The sequence below is a fragment of the Etheostoma spectabile genome, chromosome 13 (assembly GCF_008692095.1).
Source record: "Etheostoma spectabile isolate EspeVRDwgs_2016 chromosome 13, UIUC_Espe_1.0, whole genome shotgun sequence".
Taxonomy (NCBI): domain Eukaryota; kingdom Metazoa; phylum Chordata; class Actinopteri; order Perciformes; family Percidae; genus Etheostoma; species Etheostoma spectabile.
Genome location: NC_045745.1, coordinates 14,663,958 through 14,681,939, shown reverse-complemented (window position 1 = coordinate 14,681,939; position 17,982 = coordinate 14,663,958). Strand labels below are relative to the sequence as shown.

Sequence of the window (17,982 nt, the reverse complement as noted above, 5' to 3'; positions counted from 1 at the left end):
TGTATCTCTTACTCACTCACAGACACACACACTCACACATACCTGTGAAAATAAATAAGAACCAAAAATAAATAAATGATCACACTGATCATAGAAAAAATAAGTAAAAAAATAAAGTTATATTGTGTAGTATGAAAACTCTTCATTACGTTTTACTTAATTGCAAGCACATTTTTGTATTTATTGTTGCAAAACTTGTTATATACTGTAGGCCTATATAGTTTGTTTGTTACCATGACAACACCAATGAAGCTCAATGCTGATGCTGTCATGGAAATAGTTTTCTAATGAGCAATAAATATAACAATTTATGATCAACCCATATCAATTGCATGCTTAAAATAACATACCGGTTAAAGCCCCGCCCATTTCAAGACAACCCGACCCACTTCCGGGTCAAATCTGACCACTTCCGGGTTAGGCCCCGCCCAGTCCGAGTACAGATCCGGATACAGATAATTCATGTGGTAAACAGATAAAGATATAGATAATGCTGTACTCGCTCATCCCTACAATTTACACTCTGTTAGTAATCACTACACACAGGTCTGAAACACACACACACACACACACACACACACACACACACACACACACACACACACACACACACAACACACACACCCACACACACCACCACACACCACACACACACACACACACACACACACACACACACACACACCACACACACACACAAACACACACACAACACACACCACGAGACACCCACACACACACACGAGACTTCAGAGTGAGTGGGCTGTCAGCTGGACCGGTGCCCTGAGCTGTTGGGGCAGTACGGTGCCTTGCTCAAGGGCACCTGGCAGTGCCCAGGAGGTGAAGGGGCATCTCTCCAGCCACCAATCCACATTCCGTACTTTGGTCCATACAGGGACTTGAACCGACGACCTCTGGTTCCCAACCCAACTCCCTACGGACTGAGCTACTGCCACCCCCCCAAGTTTGAGGTTTTCATTGAAAACAATGTATCATGGCACTTAATGTTTAGTTTTCTGAGAGATGTATTGTATTCTAAGTAATGGAGGCAATACAAATGTAGCTTTTTCCAAAAAGTAAACCAAACTATTGTATATTATTGCTCTTCAATAAAAATAAAGAATTTCTTGTCAGATTACTGGAATAACCGACAGAATAAATCGGTAGAATACTTGATTACTAAAAATCACCTATAGCTCCAGCTATAGCTTAAATGCTGAGATCAGAGTTGTGACATTTCTCTTCATTGATGTTTAGTCAGAGAAGAGACATGAAGTGCTCATCACTTCAACAGCACATCTGCAGGTTAAGTCTGACCCATACATCTCCAAACGATGTAAGAAAGGTTTAGAATACATTTTATTGTGTTAAACAAAAAAGCCCTTAATCATGCTATTAAGATTGTCTGCCTTTTTTAAATCATGTTTCACTCAACTGGCACTAAAACAAGGTTTCTGGTTGTGGGTCTGTCGCACGCACGCTGTACTGATTTCCTCTGAAGCTTTTTTTAGGGCTTAGTCTCACAGAAAGTGGGAAAACCTATGACACACTTACTCAGGTTTTATCAAGTCTTTCTGCTTCGTCGTCATGACAGAGGTCTTCGTCAGGCTCTCTTATTCCCTTCACTTATTTACATTTCTAAATAGTAAAGGCTGACCTCTAAAGCATTAGTCTTACTCAATTGAATTTAACTATCACACCTTTTCTCCATTACGTTATTTATTCATTTTTATTCACCAAGCTAGCAGCATGGCTGCAAGTAGGTCAAAGTCTATCTGTTTATTGGTCCATCACTTCAGTCAACACTGAAATATCTCAACCACTAATGGGTCACTTGCTCTGAAATGTGGTACAGACATTCATGGTTACAAACTAATCTAAGTGAACATGGTAAACCTTTTACCTGCTAAACATAAGCATGTTGGCATTTATCTCAAAGTGCTGTGGCCATCAGCCTTACAGAGCTCCTGGCATGACTGTAGACTCCTGTTAATGAGCATTCAACAGCAGTGTAATGGGAACGTTTAAATAAACTGAATGATGCATCAAAAGATTAAATAGAGAGGTGCCTGTCACATTAGGAGAAAACAATGTCACAAGTTGCACCAGGAAAGTTTTATGAAGTAATACTTTTTGAGCCCAAAGCCAAATGTGAAAATCAGCTCATCATCTTGAGGAGAAATGTGTTAAAATTGATTCAAAAAGGAAAACTTGTGGCCTGGCTGCACCACATTCTGACAATTTACAGACGACATAAGTGTTACTCGCTGTAAAGCAGTTCTTTCTTTTTTCTTCAGGGAAACTGACACAGAAAACCACCGGCTATGAGCCATGCATCAAACATAACTACGTACTCCTAATTGAATTTGGTAGTCCGTCAGACACTGCAACGAGTGGACAATCGGTGGTTGTTCAATGATAAAAGCTCCGTTACATTATGCTCATCAGCTGAGCAGTGCACTACGATTCCCCCACTAGGGGAACATATGCATCATTCACAGGGCTGCTCGGTGTTCAGTGCATATCAGATGATAGTCTAAAAGGTCAGAGGAGAGCCTCTCAGGGCCAAGACTCCTCAGACAGTCACACAGTCAGTTGTGCATTCAGACAAGACCTCTTGCCTTTTTGGGGCTTTACAGTAATGCAAGTAATGACTTATTGCAGTTTGCCTTTGCTGTAGCCGTTTTCCCTTGACCTTTTTATTTCATTTAGTACTTCAGGTAGAGATTTCCTGGCTTCACAATTTTTCAGCAGTAATTCCTTTTTTGTTCTGCTGCAAAGTGTTAGTGTACTTGCTACTAACAGCTAATAAATACAAGTTTAATCAAAAAGTATTTAGGGAACTTTGCATGCACTAACCACGACAATCTAGTTGCGGATTTGGTTCCTAGGCCACAGTGGTTCCTGTCACCCAATAAAGTCCCTGCTCCATGGCTACAATTTAAAAATCCTGGAGGTGGTGACTGAGCAAATCCAAACGCCGAAATGGCAACAACCTGTGTATAGCATTTGTTTACACTGCAAACAAGTCCTGATCATTTTTAATAATCAATATTAGGACTCGAAACGGAATTTCCAAGTTGTTAAAAATGTAAGTTATGTAGCTGACCACCTACTATAAAAAAACGTTATTCCAGTTGTATCCAGAGATACACATAAGATAGCAAGAAACAATAAATTACAATACAACTACTGTACACCTTTAACATATTTCAAGATGTACTAAAATGGAAAGGCAGAAAATCCTCGCCATTTTGCATTGCAGACATCACAAAATTCAAATATCAAAAGCGCACATCAGTAAATTAAATAGTCAATAACGTCTTCAACCGAAATATCGCTTAACAGTCATCAGTCTAATCTTCACTATGCTTAAGATCACACAACAACAAAAAGGCTCTTAATGAAACTTTAAGTCCTACAATTGTTTTACTGCTTTGTGGTAGTGGTGCACGATATATCGGCCACCGATATAATATCCGCCGATGTGGTCAATTTTTCACACATCGGTATCCTTCCAATGTCAAAATAGGGCCAAAGTGAATCATTCCTGTTTGTTTGACGTGTGTGTAGGCTTAGATGTGAGTGCGCGTTAGATCTAGATCTAATCTGTCAAGGACAGTAACATGCTTAACCGCGTCTACACTGACGAAATCCGAAAAAAGAAGAAGATGTGACGATGGGGGCCGGGATGTTTGTTTTTGCACGAGCGCATAAAAACGAGATAAAGAGTGGTGTTACACGCCCAAGAATTCACTGGCTCGCACACAGGTAGGCCTAGCTATTTTTTCAGACAGATGCAAACTAAATTAAACTACGGCCAATTTTTACCGTAATCTTGATAACTAATACTATTCGAGACCTGCTAATAGAATAAAAACAAGTCTGTAAATATTGGTATTGGCCATAACAGCAACTTTACTATCGGTTATCGGCCACAATTTTCACATTGGTGCATAACTAGTTGGGATGCACCGATGTTAGTGTGGGATATAGCATTTCAAATGATTATTTGACCAAAACCCCAATACAGGCATGAAACCACCTTGAGAACAGGGTGTTATCTTGGTGTTATGTGCTTAAATGTACAAGAGAGGGAGACCATGTGCTCCAAATGTATCCCCAAGCTGCAAGAGCAGAAAAAATGAGTCAGAATCACAGAAGAAGAAATGCATGAATCCTTCCGATAAAACACTTTGCTTAAAATAAAAAAAAAAGCTTTTCCATATTTATACTCCGCATAGTAACACCGTGACTGTCTACAACCACCATCTCAAAACAAAATAGAATATGGTTTAGCTGTTAAGGATATACTACTGCTTAGACTACTTCTGTTTTTATTATGTAGACATTTCTTCCTTTTACGGACAGTCAAGTCACTTAGAGGTGGATTTACTGTGGTGAAAATCATAGCAAGGATTTATGCTACTTAATATTTACAACAGTTAGATTTCCTAGAGGCTGCATCTGTTCTGACATCACATCTATTCCTGTGCTGTGATTCCAGAAATAGCACCAGTGAAGCAAGTCCCACCCACTAAGACGGACAAGCCAACTATTGCTCAGGATTTCTTTGCCACAAGGAGGTAAAACTCGAATGTATTAATTTTGTTCTGGCAGTGTCATGTGATGCTATTTTGTTTATTTTTTATTTAATTGTACGTGTGTGTACTTCGAACATGTTTGGCTGGTAAAATAAATGTAAATCCAATGTTCACCCCTCGTCATAAATCAATACTTGTAAGAGCAGCCTACCTCCTTGTGTACTGATGCATTGCAACGCTTGGTTAAGTTGTAACCTTGGTTCTCTGAGTAAGACTATTTTTCGAGTCATATTTCTTAAGCAAAGTTTATTAAATATTGTAAAATCTTGTTCTCGGGAACCCAATCTCCTGCCTCTTCTCGTGAGGTGTCTTGTCACACCCCTTATTGTGACTAACCTTGTTTGACATGTAATTGACACTCCATAGATATTCTGAATTAACAAAACAAATGGCAGCTGGATCAGCCTTACCTGAAATATGACCTGACACACAGACGACAGAGTACAAACACAGCAACACAGCCACATCAATGGTAAAAAAAAAAAAAAAAGTCTAAATACTTTTTACAGCAGTTAAGCAGAGAAAATGTGTTGGTGTGCTTTACTAAACTAAAATGAAATGTATTCTGATTTTATTTATGATGTACACAATATTTTGAAATACAAACTGTATGTCGCGGTGTGTTTCGTTGGGTTAGGCGCTTCCCCAAACAAGCAATGATGAGATCAGATGGGAGTTAGAAGCTTAATCAGACATGCGCTCCAAATGTAAAATCGCCATCGCACAGTGACATGAACACTGACAGAGTTCGTTATCTGCTTGTACCTAATCATCAGTTGACCCAACACCCAGTATGTAGGGACTCATCTTACTCTCAAGTCCACCATCACCTCTGTCAGTTCCTCTCTACTTCACTCCAATAAGTCACTCTAATTACACTGTCACCTCTCTTTTCCTCCTACATTTATTCCCCTTGTCGTCTTCACAGAACCCCGAGCCAGTTGTTGCAGCCTGCTGTGCATGGCTGACTGCCTGAGGATAACATTAACCCTAACCCCTCCCTTTGTGTCTCCAATTCTTATTTTGTAGGCTCTATATGAGATCAGTTTGCACATAATGCTTTACTGCTTCCTTTTGAGTTAAATTAAAAACGCAGCAGCTGCAGGGGAAGTTGCTTAATGTTCTGTTCAAATGCTCTGGGTCAAACATCCTTTCCATTTTCTGTTATCTCCAATTTCACCACCCCAACAGACGCAGTGCCCCCTCTTTTTCTCAGAAAACTCACTACTACAGAGCACACACCTCAGGTGGAGACCAAAGACAAATTCTCATGGGTGCCTATAGCCTATAAATAAACCTTGTGCCACGTCGGCTCTGCAGTCTTAGCTAAATGCATTTGTAGCGTTCGGAAAAGGGCCCAATCCTCTTTTCTAGTTGGCTACGGCAAGTAGGTTTGTTCTACTCCCCTTGTGTGTTTTATCCCCATTCTGAGGTCATATTGCATTTAAAAATATTTACTTATTCAAGGTGAGGGTTGAACGCTGGGATTTCCCAGTTACTGTTGCAAGTTAAGGGGAGGGGGGGGAGCACCAAAGAAAGGCACTGAAGACTTTTCTTATTATAGGGAAACAGGAACTGATAAGTGATAACCTTGTAAGGGTTAGTTATTTCTCACATTAAAAATCTAAATTTTAGTCAGAGGGAAACTTTATCAGCATTGTCTAGACGCTTGCAGTGTGATGGTCTCACAGCAGAGCACAGTGACGACAGAGAGGGAAAGCCTTTCTGCAAGTACCAAATATGGAGGAAACGACAGTGCGTACGCCAGTGAGCCTGCATGCTACACATCATCATCAAGGACTACCCAGCTTCACATGATCCGTGTGGTGACAACACCCCCCCCCCCCCCCCTTGCAGAGTAAGAAATCAGACAGCAGAGGGCCAACAACAACCTGTGCATACGTTAAACCCAATGACAAGGGCTAAACAAATTCTGACTGGGCATCAAACCTCAACGGACATAGACAGTGATGCTAAACTCAGTCCTAAAATCTATTCTGGGATGCCATTCTGTTGGTTGTTTTAAACACATTTCAGCTCCAGCTTGCTGCTGTGAGTTTGACATCTTGTCCTGCTGAGAGCTAAAACGTTATGACAACCGTCTGCAGTTAACAACTCAAGGTTTTAACTACTGACTCAAACTGACGCATCGGCTCAGAAAAAAAGGGCCATTTTGCTCAATATGTAAATGTATAAAAAGTGTTTTAATTCAATCTTTGTTAAACGCAGATGTCGGCAGGTATGATCTTTCAAGTCACGATAACAGTGTTTATGGTTATCCACAGCACAAGGGTGTAAACAACACTGTTTACCTTGATGTGTTTTCAAAAAGTAACAACCTGTCAACTTCAGCTTTCATCTAACCAGTGTTGGGCAAGTTAGTTTTAAAAAGTAATTAGTTACAGTTACTTCTTCCAAAAAGCAACTAAATTATCTACTCAGTGACAAATTATAAAAGTAACTTGTCACTTCAGAAAGTAACTAATGCAGTACTTTCATTTCAATTTTTAAACACTCAAATGTGGCCCAACCTCCACCCCTCTTTAATGGAACTTAAAATACATGTGCAGTGTATGTATGTACGTATGTACATTTTCAATTATTTATGGTAAATATGAATATTATAATGAAATGGACACTTAATACAATACGTTAACAGACAATGTACACACCTCTAATCTATTTTAATGTTGCTGTGGGACAAAGTGAGATTAGCCTCCAATCAAATGCCAGGTACGTAGATATTGTGTCTAGTAAACAAACTGACAAACTGATCAGGATGGGAGTGGACCCCTATCTGGTAGACTGGATCAGAGGACTACTCACCGACAGGCCACAGTACGTCAGGCTGAAGGACACATGTCTGACACTGTGGTCAGCAGCACTGGAGCCCCAGGGCACAGTGCTGGCCCCTCTTCTCTTCACCCTGTAACACTCGGACTTCTGTTCAACTCGGAGCTGTGTCACATACAGAAGTACGCAGATGACACAGCCATCGTTGGGTGTATCAGCGGTGACAGGGAGGAGGAGTATCGGAGTCTGGTGGGGGACTTTGCTCTCTGGTGTCGACTAACTGCCTACAGCTCAAACACTCTAAAACAAGGAGCTGGTCGGTGATTTTGGGAGGTCCAGACCAAAACCGCAACCAGTCCTGTTGGAGGGAGTTGAGGTGGAGGCAGTCCAATCATACAAATACCTCGGGCTGTGGCTGGACAACAAACTGGACTGGACAACAAACAGCAGCCACCTGTACGGAAGACACAGAGCCGGCTGTACTTCCTGAGGAGGCTGCGCTCCTTTAACATCTGAGCAAACTGCGTGGGATGTTCTACCAGTCTGTGGTCACACAGTGTCCTCTTCTACACTGTGGTGTGCTGGGGGGGCGCGATATCAAAGAAGGACACCCACAGGCTGGACAAACTGATCAGGGGGGCCGGCTCTGTGGTCGGCATGAAGCTGGATCACTGGTGACGGTGGCAGAGAGGAGGACATGGACAAAATGCTGGCTATTACTGAAAATTCCAGCCACCCCCTGCACACGTCATCAGCACCAGAGGAGCCGGTTCAGTGGAAGGCTGCTCCTTCCCAAGTGCCGGACCAACAGATCAAGGACTCCTTGGTCATGCCATCAGACTCTACAACTTCACTAGGGGGGAGGAGGAAATAGGGCAGAGGACAATACATACAACATACATACATATATACATATATACATACATATATCATACATGCATACATGCATACACAGTAAACATACATACATACATACATAACCACAGTACACCATACCAATACATACACGCCACACCTAGTCACTTTATCTTATCACTTCAATACTGGACTCAACACTGACACTTTATAATAATTTATGGTCTTTGTTGTTTTATTTGACAAATGTTCTTATTGTTGTTATTATCATTATTGTTATTTGTGTGTCTTTATACTGTTTTTCTTTTCTTTTTAATCTATTTTTAATTTGTTCTTTCTTGCTAAACTGGTGCGGAATTTTCAATTTCCTTGCGGGAGGGGAGTCATCCCAAAAGGATCAATAAAGAGAAGTCTAAGTCTAAGTCTAAGTCTAAGTCTAGTAGATCAATACAAATAGCATAATAGATGTTTTGGTACTTTTGATATTTACTGCCCCTCACAGGTCACAACTGGGCAAAATTAAGCACTATAGCAAAAATAAATAGATATATACACTTTGTAGTGGATATAGCGTTAGTGGCATGTGTGTGTGAGTGATAGAGCGAGGGACAAGTGAGAGAGTGGAGGCGATTACCTTTGGAGCGAGGAGCCACTCTAGAGTCATAGTGCCTATGTTTTCTGGCCAGGGAGGGAAACCTTTTGCAAGAAAGCACACGCACACGTCACGAGATTGACTAGATATAATTTTAAATGATAACGTTTCCAGTTCTGGAGATATAGTTGGTCTGATGTAAAAAAAAACTTCAATTATAGTAACGAGCTGCATTTTTCAGCAGTAACGGTAACAGCGTTATTAAGATGGGAGGAGTCATCAATTGGATTACTAGTTACTGAAAAAAGTAACGCCATTAGTAACACCGTTATTTCTAACGCCATTATTTCAATCACTACATAAGGAACAGCATCGCGAACAAAGTTCTTCCTACTCTGTGAAATACACAACATTTCCTTTAGCTTCTCCACAATAAAAGCCTTCAAAGTCAAAAGTAAAATGTATCTGATATTGGAGAGTACAAAACAGGAACGCAGGAGTGAAATTGAACTACAAACCAAAGGCTCAGTTACAATCTAGAAAGTTGTTGAACACAAAGACTTCTAAAAACAGCTTCCTCAGTAGTCGAAGCACAGCTTTGCACAAGACAAAGCTTGATTTGGGGCTGCCACAGGACATCCAGCTATGCCCTGTCCTTGGAAAAAAAGGGTCAGGTTTACACTGAAGCACATTTGCTGTTCGCACAATTAAGAATCCATGCCAGCTTGTTTGGAGTGAATGCATAAACTCACATCACACGACCACCAGAATTAAACAGTGATGCGTTTGTTTTTAAAAGGCTGCAGTCCTGTTAGGCTTTTGTAACTTCATGAGACAGGTTTAAATTTTGTTTTTGTTTTTTTTAATCCCACATTCCCTCCATTCACAGATATCCTCTTTTATGAAATGAGACAAGTACCAGCTACCTCTTCCTGGTCAACAAGGTGCAGCTACTGTATTTCCAATTGACAATGACTTATCCACTACTACCATTAACATGCAGGTCCTTTGTAATCAACAAACCAGAGTCAAAGTAGGCAAACACCTCCACAGAGTTTTGTTTTGAATAGTAGAAACCATTAGCAAAGTTTCTCTTAATGGCTACCTGCTCATTAATACACATAAAATAATTCCCACCGGAGTCATGAATTGAGGCCTTTGAATCAAACACCAAACAGTCCACACCCTGAGCCCAGAGGGATGTGCCGCTATCATCAAGTCCAGACACAACTCTGAGACTGATAAAGAAGCTTGAGTTGGACAAATTAAGACTGTGTGTGGGATGAGTGGGTGTGTTAGGTGTAGATGTGGAGTAGAGTTACTACAAGACACCAAGATGCTACCTAGTTTAACCTTCTCTCTTAATCTGCTCTGACAGCCTCAAGTCAAACATAAACGCTAAGCTTCTGTTTTTGACAAATGAAGCTTATTTATATATATCGTTCATGAATTGATTAGGCGATCTCTAATATTTTCAACTCATCCAATCGTGGTCACTTGAGAGACCGCCAATAGGCCATCTAAAGACCAGTCTTACATGCTACAACACGTAATTGGACATAACGTAGTACGGATATCCGGAGCAGCTTTCACTCGCTGTCCTGCCTTCTGCTTGGCTGACGTGCTGATATGCTTCTGTGATGCTAGCGCATTGCTTCGGTAGCTCAACACGGTTATTTTTTGTCATATTCTTCATTACAGAAGCTACGTAGCCACTTTATATTTAAACCTAACAATATACTAGTTCACTCGGGCACTCATAGCAATTTCCTTTTAGCAACTTTCTCCCTAGGGCCACAGTTGTACACGCTACTAGCTCTGTTAGCAGTAGCAACCCTCTTTGTGTTAAATGTTACTAGCTATTTTTATGCCTCCAATTGTAATAATTGTACATGCTATAAATGATGTTTATTTGTCGTGTTAGAGGCAAAGGGAAACTCTGTGAGTCAGCCACCTTAACCAGCAAACCTAAAGACAAAACATCCTGACCAATGAGCTGAGCTCGTTTTAACACAGTGAATAAACATTCAGAGGCAGCTGACATTACCGCATCAGCACTCTTTACAGGTTCGTGACCTTTGCGGGGTCCGACAGGTCGTAAAGCCTAGCTTTAAGAGCCGCGATGGTGTCGGTCTGCCTCTTCACAGCCACAAGAAAGAGGACATGATGGAAAGAGCCGTAGGCCATATGTAAGACAAAAGTGAGTTGTCAATGCTAATTTTGAAACAGCTACCCCCGAGTAGAAGCGACTGCTGCAGGAATTCAAAGCAGCAAGCACGCACACTTTGAGTCCTTCAAATACACAACATCATTTAGAGCTGGAAGGAAGATATGCACATAGTGGAGGCTTGTCAAAAAACAAGAAAATAATAATTACACTTTACTTTAAAAGCCCAAATTCCACATTTATAAGCATTATGTGAACTTTTTTTTTGTTTTATAACATACTAATGTAGTAAAGTAGTCAAGCAGATATAAGCGCACATTAATGTATTTGTCAACAACTCATCATGTGGCTATGGACTTAACGTATGACAATAACATGCAAAATTAAGGAAATCACCCTTTATCTGTGCTACATTAGTGTTAAAACCCTTATGCTAAATGTTTATATACTGCTTAAAACATTCTGAATAATAAAAATGGAGAAAGGAAAGTGTTACCAAAATCCTATCATAGAAACTTATTTTAAATTCACAACTCCACAACTTCTTTAATTTTAGTCAAAAAGCTTACTTATAAAATTAGTCAAAAGTCATGTTATACAAAGTGTGACCAAATCTTTGTCCAACCCAAAGTTTCAGAGAGGACTGCATTTGCAAGTGTTGCAATATGCTAAAAGGATGCTAACGCTTTGAGCCTAACCTACATTTATTAATTTTCCAGACCTGCCAGTCAGTCCCGACTTCTAGCGTTGGGTGTCAACATGCATTCTTTGCAACAGCAAAAAGAATATGAACTTCATATCAGGCTGTACTTGGATAGGGTATCAGCGAGAATGGCAGGGTGCCTGATGTCAGTGCTTGTGTGGTCGCGCAAGGAGAGCGAGCGGTAACGAAGATTGCGTGCGAGTCATGCTGTGAGGAAAAGCGAGAGTTAAAAGAGATTGCAATGATGATGTAAAGTGAGTTAAAAGTGAACAATAAAACAACCTTGAGCTTGAGAAAGCTCAAGGTTGTTAAAGTAAAAAAAATATAGTTTGCTGACAATGTCGAGGGCAGCCGCTTCGCAGCACAGCGGTCTTAGCAGCTGAGCAGACAGAGGGCGACTCAGCAGTCTGCTAACTTGTTGTTCTCTCTAATATAACCGATATACGCTGCTCTGTTTAGGCTACAAAACGTGCATGGAGGCTGAAATTCAACCGTGCGGTTTTGTCGGAATTAAGCTATAAGGGAACTCTGCTAGCAGCTTGGCTAACGTGCAATAGTAAACACTGCAGCGATAATGTGTCCACGTCCACCTCAGCTCAATGGACTGTCCATCGTGTGAAAAGCTCAAGTGACGAGCAACTTGAGTTTTTCTCTCTCCATAAACTCTTGAATGCAGGATAGAAGACAGTCAATGACGATAACTACACAATGATTATTGCTTATCGCGATTATCACAAGCAAAATGTAAAATGTCATTGTTGCGGTAGTGGCTCTTGTCCGCGGTATTGAGGTAATGCGGTAACCGTCCCAGGAGTTGAGTCAAAATGTAGGTTGAATGAATGTACATGAGTTCCAATTTGGTTATTTTCAAATGTAACTTGTCAAGACATTTCTCTTGGTTTCTCTCTCTGACCGTACCAATAGTCAGAATCCATGTGTGCAGCAGCAAATTGTAAGAAGGAAAGCAAATGTTCAGTAATAAATAATCTAAAAGCAGAAAAACAATATAGCTTTGGATCTTGGGTTGGGTCTTCTAGCGGAGTGTAAAATGTACAATGTCTTAACATCTGTGAAGCCTTCAAGCTCGACTTTCTGGTTGATGTTGCACCTTCTTGGCAGCAACACAGCTTGGTTTTACATTGATTTTCTTTTCAGCCTGGACTTTTTACCATGTTGACTAACTGAATGAAAAAATATTAGGTAGTCATGTTCAAGAGGGCCTACTTATGAAAAAACACTGGTTCGATTGTGTGGTAGCGACCTTTATGAACATGGCAGGCAACAGCACTGCTAGCATTTATCACTAATTCACCATTAACTTCCTCTGGGTCCAAAATAATTTGACTGTTAAGAGGAACTGAGCCTACTTGTTTTTGTTTGTTTTTTTCTCACAAAATGCATTCTTTATTGCACACATGAACAATGACAAAAAACAAATTGGTAGTACTAAACAGATTTTTTTGGCACCTATAGCACATTGTGTATCGCCACAAGCCTGTAAACAGAGGCTTCAATGAAGAGAAGGGAGCGCATTGCATCGCTTGGGAACACTTTGAAACCTATTTTATATAGTCTAAGTTTAAAACTCACAGAAGAAATTTGTAGCTTTTGTGATGCCTTCGGCTCGTAAAATTAAATGAGAATCAATGTCATGAAAAACAAAATCTACAACTTATCAAACACTTTCCTGCCGTTGACCTCTTCAGCCAAGCAGCATCCCTCCTTCTCTCGAGGCCAGGCTTACCCACTCTCTGAAACTCGCTGGACATTCGAGAGCCTTGTCATTTTGCCTGTCAAAGCTCATTATTAAACTCAAACTTGCAACTAGAAGCAAATACCTTATCTCATAGAAATGAATGATGTATTAAACAAGAGGTGGGTGTTGACGCTAATGATGTTTTCTCTTGGTTGTATGGTGGTGGCAGGCTATACTGACTGTAAAAATGTGCTGCTTATTCAGAATCCAAATCCATTTAGGATCACTCCTACTTTGTTTCTAAAACAAGCTGCCTGGGCCGTGAAACAACGTTTTCAGCCATCAGCTGGTGCTCTTATCCAGGACAGAAGTCCAGGGTCTGTTCAAGGACACACTGAGTACACATGACTGATTAGAGAGATGTCTACCTGTTAAAAAGACTCAACTTCTTACTTAGTGAAAATCATTTTGACTAAAATGAAACATTCCAGTACAGGAACTTTCCCGAGCATACCCTAAACCATAACTTTAAAAACAGTAAATATTTTGCTTATTTTAGACTGTCACATGTATTTGCTTTGTTTCAATGTAAATTATAGTTTTACAAACTTTATGCCTCTAATAATTGTTGAAATTTAAACTCCCATGTACATGGTTGGTACAGGTTTAAACAGAAAGGTTCTAGCACTTACAACGTATCCCAACCAAACATTTCAGACTCTCATAGCTCAAACTAAATCTAGTTTACTCAATTCCTTTACACCCGCAGCAATTAATGAATATTGTCACTTTGTTTGTTTTCTCAGCTGTTCCTATTAAGTCTGGATGTTTTGATCATCGCCAGGAAACAAATGACTACAGGATTTTTTTTCCATTTCAAATATTAAAACATTTTTGGTTTATCGGAGTGATCTTGTTGAGGAAACAACATTGTTGAAAATATAGCATTTTTCATGAATATATTAAAATTCAAACCCATTCCTAACATTGACCATATGAAGAATTTTCCAAACTGTAAAGACTTTGTTGGAGCTCTGTAGTAGGGTTGGTATAACCGGGTCAAAAAGGGGGTTTGGAACCACAATTACCATCTAATCAAGCCTGGTATTTGAAAAAAAGAGCACTCCTGCATGTTATCTCAACTTCTGGCTCCCAGTCGGGTTTACATGCTGACGTGACAGCTTTTGGAGCACATCCACCAGACCAAACGCACCCAGACTGGTTCAGATTGAGGGTGCAGGCTGTACCCCCCAAAATCTACGTTAGTTACACGCAGCAAACAACCAGCTGGCAAACAAAAGGACAACAGAAATCGCTGGCATGCCACAGTCAGAATCATTATAACCTGACTGTGCAACTACAAAGCGGACACTGTCCAGGAAAAAAGCACACACATGACTGTGAGACAAGAAACCACGTTGTCTTGCTACAGAGCAGAGAAGGGACCCTGTCTCCATGTGCACCAATAACAATCACTCCACATTTTAGATTAGTGTGACCTTGTATTTTGCCAATCCTTATTTGATTTGAGAAAATCCACGTGCTTATTTTTCTAATGACAACCCATAATTAGTTGTAAAAAACGAAGTTAGCCGGACAAGTGAGATAATGCAGAAACCATGAAGACCCTCTGTGCTTTAGCTTCCATGCTAACGATCGCTAGCTGCGTGGACAAGAAGAACGGAGCCCGGTTAGCGCTTACAATACATCAGACGACATGACAACAGTCGTATTGACCACGAAACAACCAGCCTACCTCACATAGGGTAACATCAAATAATATCTAGCCTCTAAAGTTTTCACGGATCCGGCGCAGTTGACAAGCTAAGTAGCTAGCTAGCTAGCAGCGCCCATGCCTTTCTCTCGGGGAACACGTGGAGTGAGCACGTGACGTCTCATAACAAGCCTACTGCCTTTTTTAGACATTAAACGAGTTGTTTCATGCTATTTAATGTTCCGGGGTCGAGAATAATCGATATGTAATGCGGTGACACGTTTTACAGAAGATGAAAAGGAATGCACAATAGCAACTTGGAAGCTAAGCTAACGTCTGAGGGGGAAGGGCTTGACGGCGAACTAGGCCAAAGAGGACTCGGGAGTCGGTGTGCTATTGTTAGCTGGCTAAGCAGCATCCACACAGCCGGCCAGGGTCGTGGCTTTTCTTCTAATTGATGCAATGTGAGACATGGGCGGATGTCTCGTTAATTTGTGGCGAGACCGTGTTTCGAAAACCTGCCAAAACAAACGTGTTTACAGTAGTAAGAACCAGATTAAATATTTGGCAAACACAGGGAGCGTTTGACTGACTGGGTGGCAGCGGCAGATGAGACACACGGGAGGAAAAACATGGTGATGAACCAGGCTAAACATGACATTTGAGCTACTCAGTCTTTAAGTTTAAAAGTCACTACAGAAAGCATGAACGGTGACACTGCTGGAATTAACATGCTCTCCTACCCATAAATACACCAAAACTTGATGCACTAAAATGGATTTAGTTCGTCTGGTGTGGTGACACAAGCACAGCAACTTCTATTGTACGACAACAACGTGTCCATAAATGGGCAGAACAAGTATGGATTCATTCATTAGCCTTTAAATTATGGTAAAAGGGTAAGCATAAACAACACAATTTCATCTCGAATAGGTAAAGTTAATATATCTTAGTCTGTGATTAAATGGGTGCAAAACTGCCCAAGCATATGGAGTTATCAGCGTACATTTTAGGGGGAAAAACGTTTTGGAGCATTTCATTTTTTTTTGTTAAGGGTGTGATCCATTGTGTAACCCGCCACCCATAGGTCCACAACTCCAGGAATAGCCTTTATTAGCAAAATGAGGGGGGCTTTCACTCCAAAAATATCCAGCTTGCAGGGAGCAACAAGAGGGCGATCACAGACTGGGCTTGTTTATGCACTCACTTGACTCTTGGTTTCAACAAAATGCCATCTGAGCCCCCTATGACAGCTGCTCGGTCATTTTGCGTGACCACACCTGGACGGACAGACACCGACACACCACTGACAGACAGTAAATTCAACATGTAGAGAGGGTACAAACCGTGGTGTGCTTGTCCATTCATGCTGACCACGGTCCCCGCACTCGTTTTCCTAGTCCACGGGTTCACCTTGGGTGGGGGAGCTTCAGTAAACTCCTTTCTGCCTTTAACACCTTCCTCGTTCTGCTTCTCTTCGCTTTCACAACCCCCTTTGCTCTCCTCTGTCGCCTCTTTGGAGGTTTGCTCCTCCGTATCGGGGGTCCCTCCCTGCCCTGGGCTGCTGCCGCCGCTGCTGCTGCTCCCCAGCTCGGCGACACCCGTCTGCCGCTTGGCCCCGTCGCCTCCCTCATCCTCCGGCTCACCACGGATCACTTTACCGTGCTCCTCCGCTTTTGCGAGCGGGTTGCCAGGAAGGAGAGCCTCCACCTGAGTGGCCATTTCCCACCGCCGTCTTTCTCCCCCCTTCAGGATTACCAGTCCTCCCCCCCGGCCCGAATTCGTCTACAATTTCAAGAAAATCTGAAGTTGCTCCGCGGAGTCTGGCGCTCCTCTGTCGCTGCTAGACCAAAACAGCTTCAGTCTAGACGCAGAGTAGTCAGCGCCGAATTAAAACATGTAAAAAAAATAAAGAAACGTGTCCGAGGGCCTCGCAGAATTACAACCTTATCTCCACCACTACCAGCAATATGGATGATCCCCACCACGCGATAGAGGGGTACGCGCACGTACAGTGGACAGGGGGAGTAGCCACGTAATCCCGGGAGCGCGCTTTAGGGTCAGGTCGAGCTGCTGCTTTCAAGTGCTTCCTCGTCCTGAAACTTCTTAAATCCCAACATCGGAAGTGCCACTTTTGTTTTTTGCGCATTCAAGTGTTTTAATAACGAAATATATCATGGGGAAAGAATACATTTTCTCATTAAGTTAGCTGTTTGATTTAGTTTGATTTAGTGTTTAAAAGAGAAATCAAACAACCCAGTTTTGAAAAAGTAACCGCGAAAATGCTCACTATGCTAGGTATTTAATGCACCATTTTGTAATATTTTATGAAGCAAAAGATCTAAATAAATTTAGCTATAGCTGCCCTCAATACAAGCTTAAATTAAAATGATTCATAACTATATAATCTTAAAGATTAAATAAAACACATATAGCCTTTAACATTATATATACATGAATACCCCCAACCAAAACCGGCAGACAATCACCCACCAAGAGCCTGGGTCTGTCCGAGGTTTCTCCCTAAAAGGAAGTTTTCCTCACCACTCAAGGTTTCTGCATGAAAGGGAGTTTTTCCTCGCCGCTGTCGTAGCCTACTAAATGCTTGCTCTTTGGGGAATTAGTGGAATTGTTGGGTCTTTGTAAATATATAGAGTGTGGTCTAGACCTACTCTATCTGTAAAGTGTCTCGACATAACTCTTGTTATGATTTTATATTATAAATAAAATTGAAGTAAATGAATAGCACATAGACAATGTGCCTTCATTTCACACACACAACACAGCAACACATTTGTTTCATGTAATGGTACACCAGTCTCATTGGTTGAAGGATTACAATCCTTTACTTAAGTAAA

The 17,982-nt window shown here is 41.2% G+C and overlaps 1 protein-coding gene across 4 annotated transcripts in view; it reads right to left on the bottom strand.

Moving 5' to 3' along the window:
* larp1 (La ribonucleoprotein 1, translational regulator) overlaps window positions 1-17,117 on the bottom strand; it is a 55,627-nt gene extending 38,510 nt beyond the window's left edge. For 2 of the 4 annotated variants that reach the window (XM_032533139.1, XM_032533140.1), the window contains exon 1: window positions 16,471-17,117. In XM_032533139.1, the coding sequence (XP_032389030.1) occupies window positions 16,471-16,846 (376 nt within the window). In that variant the 5' untranslated portion in view covers window positions 16,847-17,117. Of the gene's footprint in view, window positions 1-7,969; window positions 7,977-16,470 lie in introns of those variants that run through there. The other 2 variants (XM_032533141.1, XM_032533142.1) reach the window with 1 other exon arrangement.
* Between the last annotated feature and the right edge of the window lie 865 nt (window positions 17,118-17,982).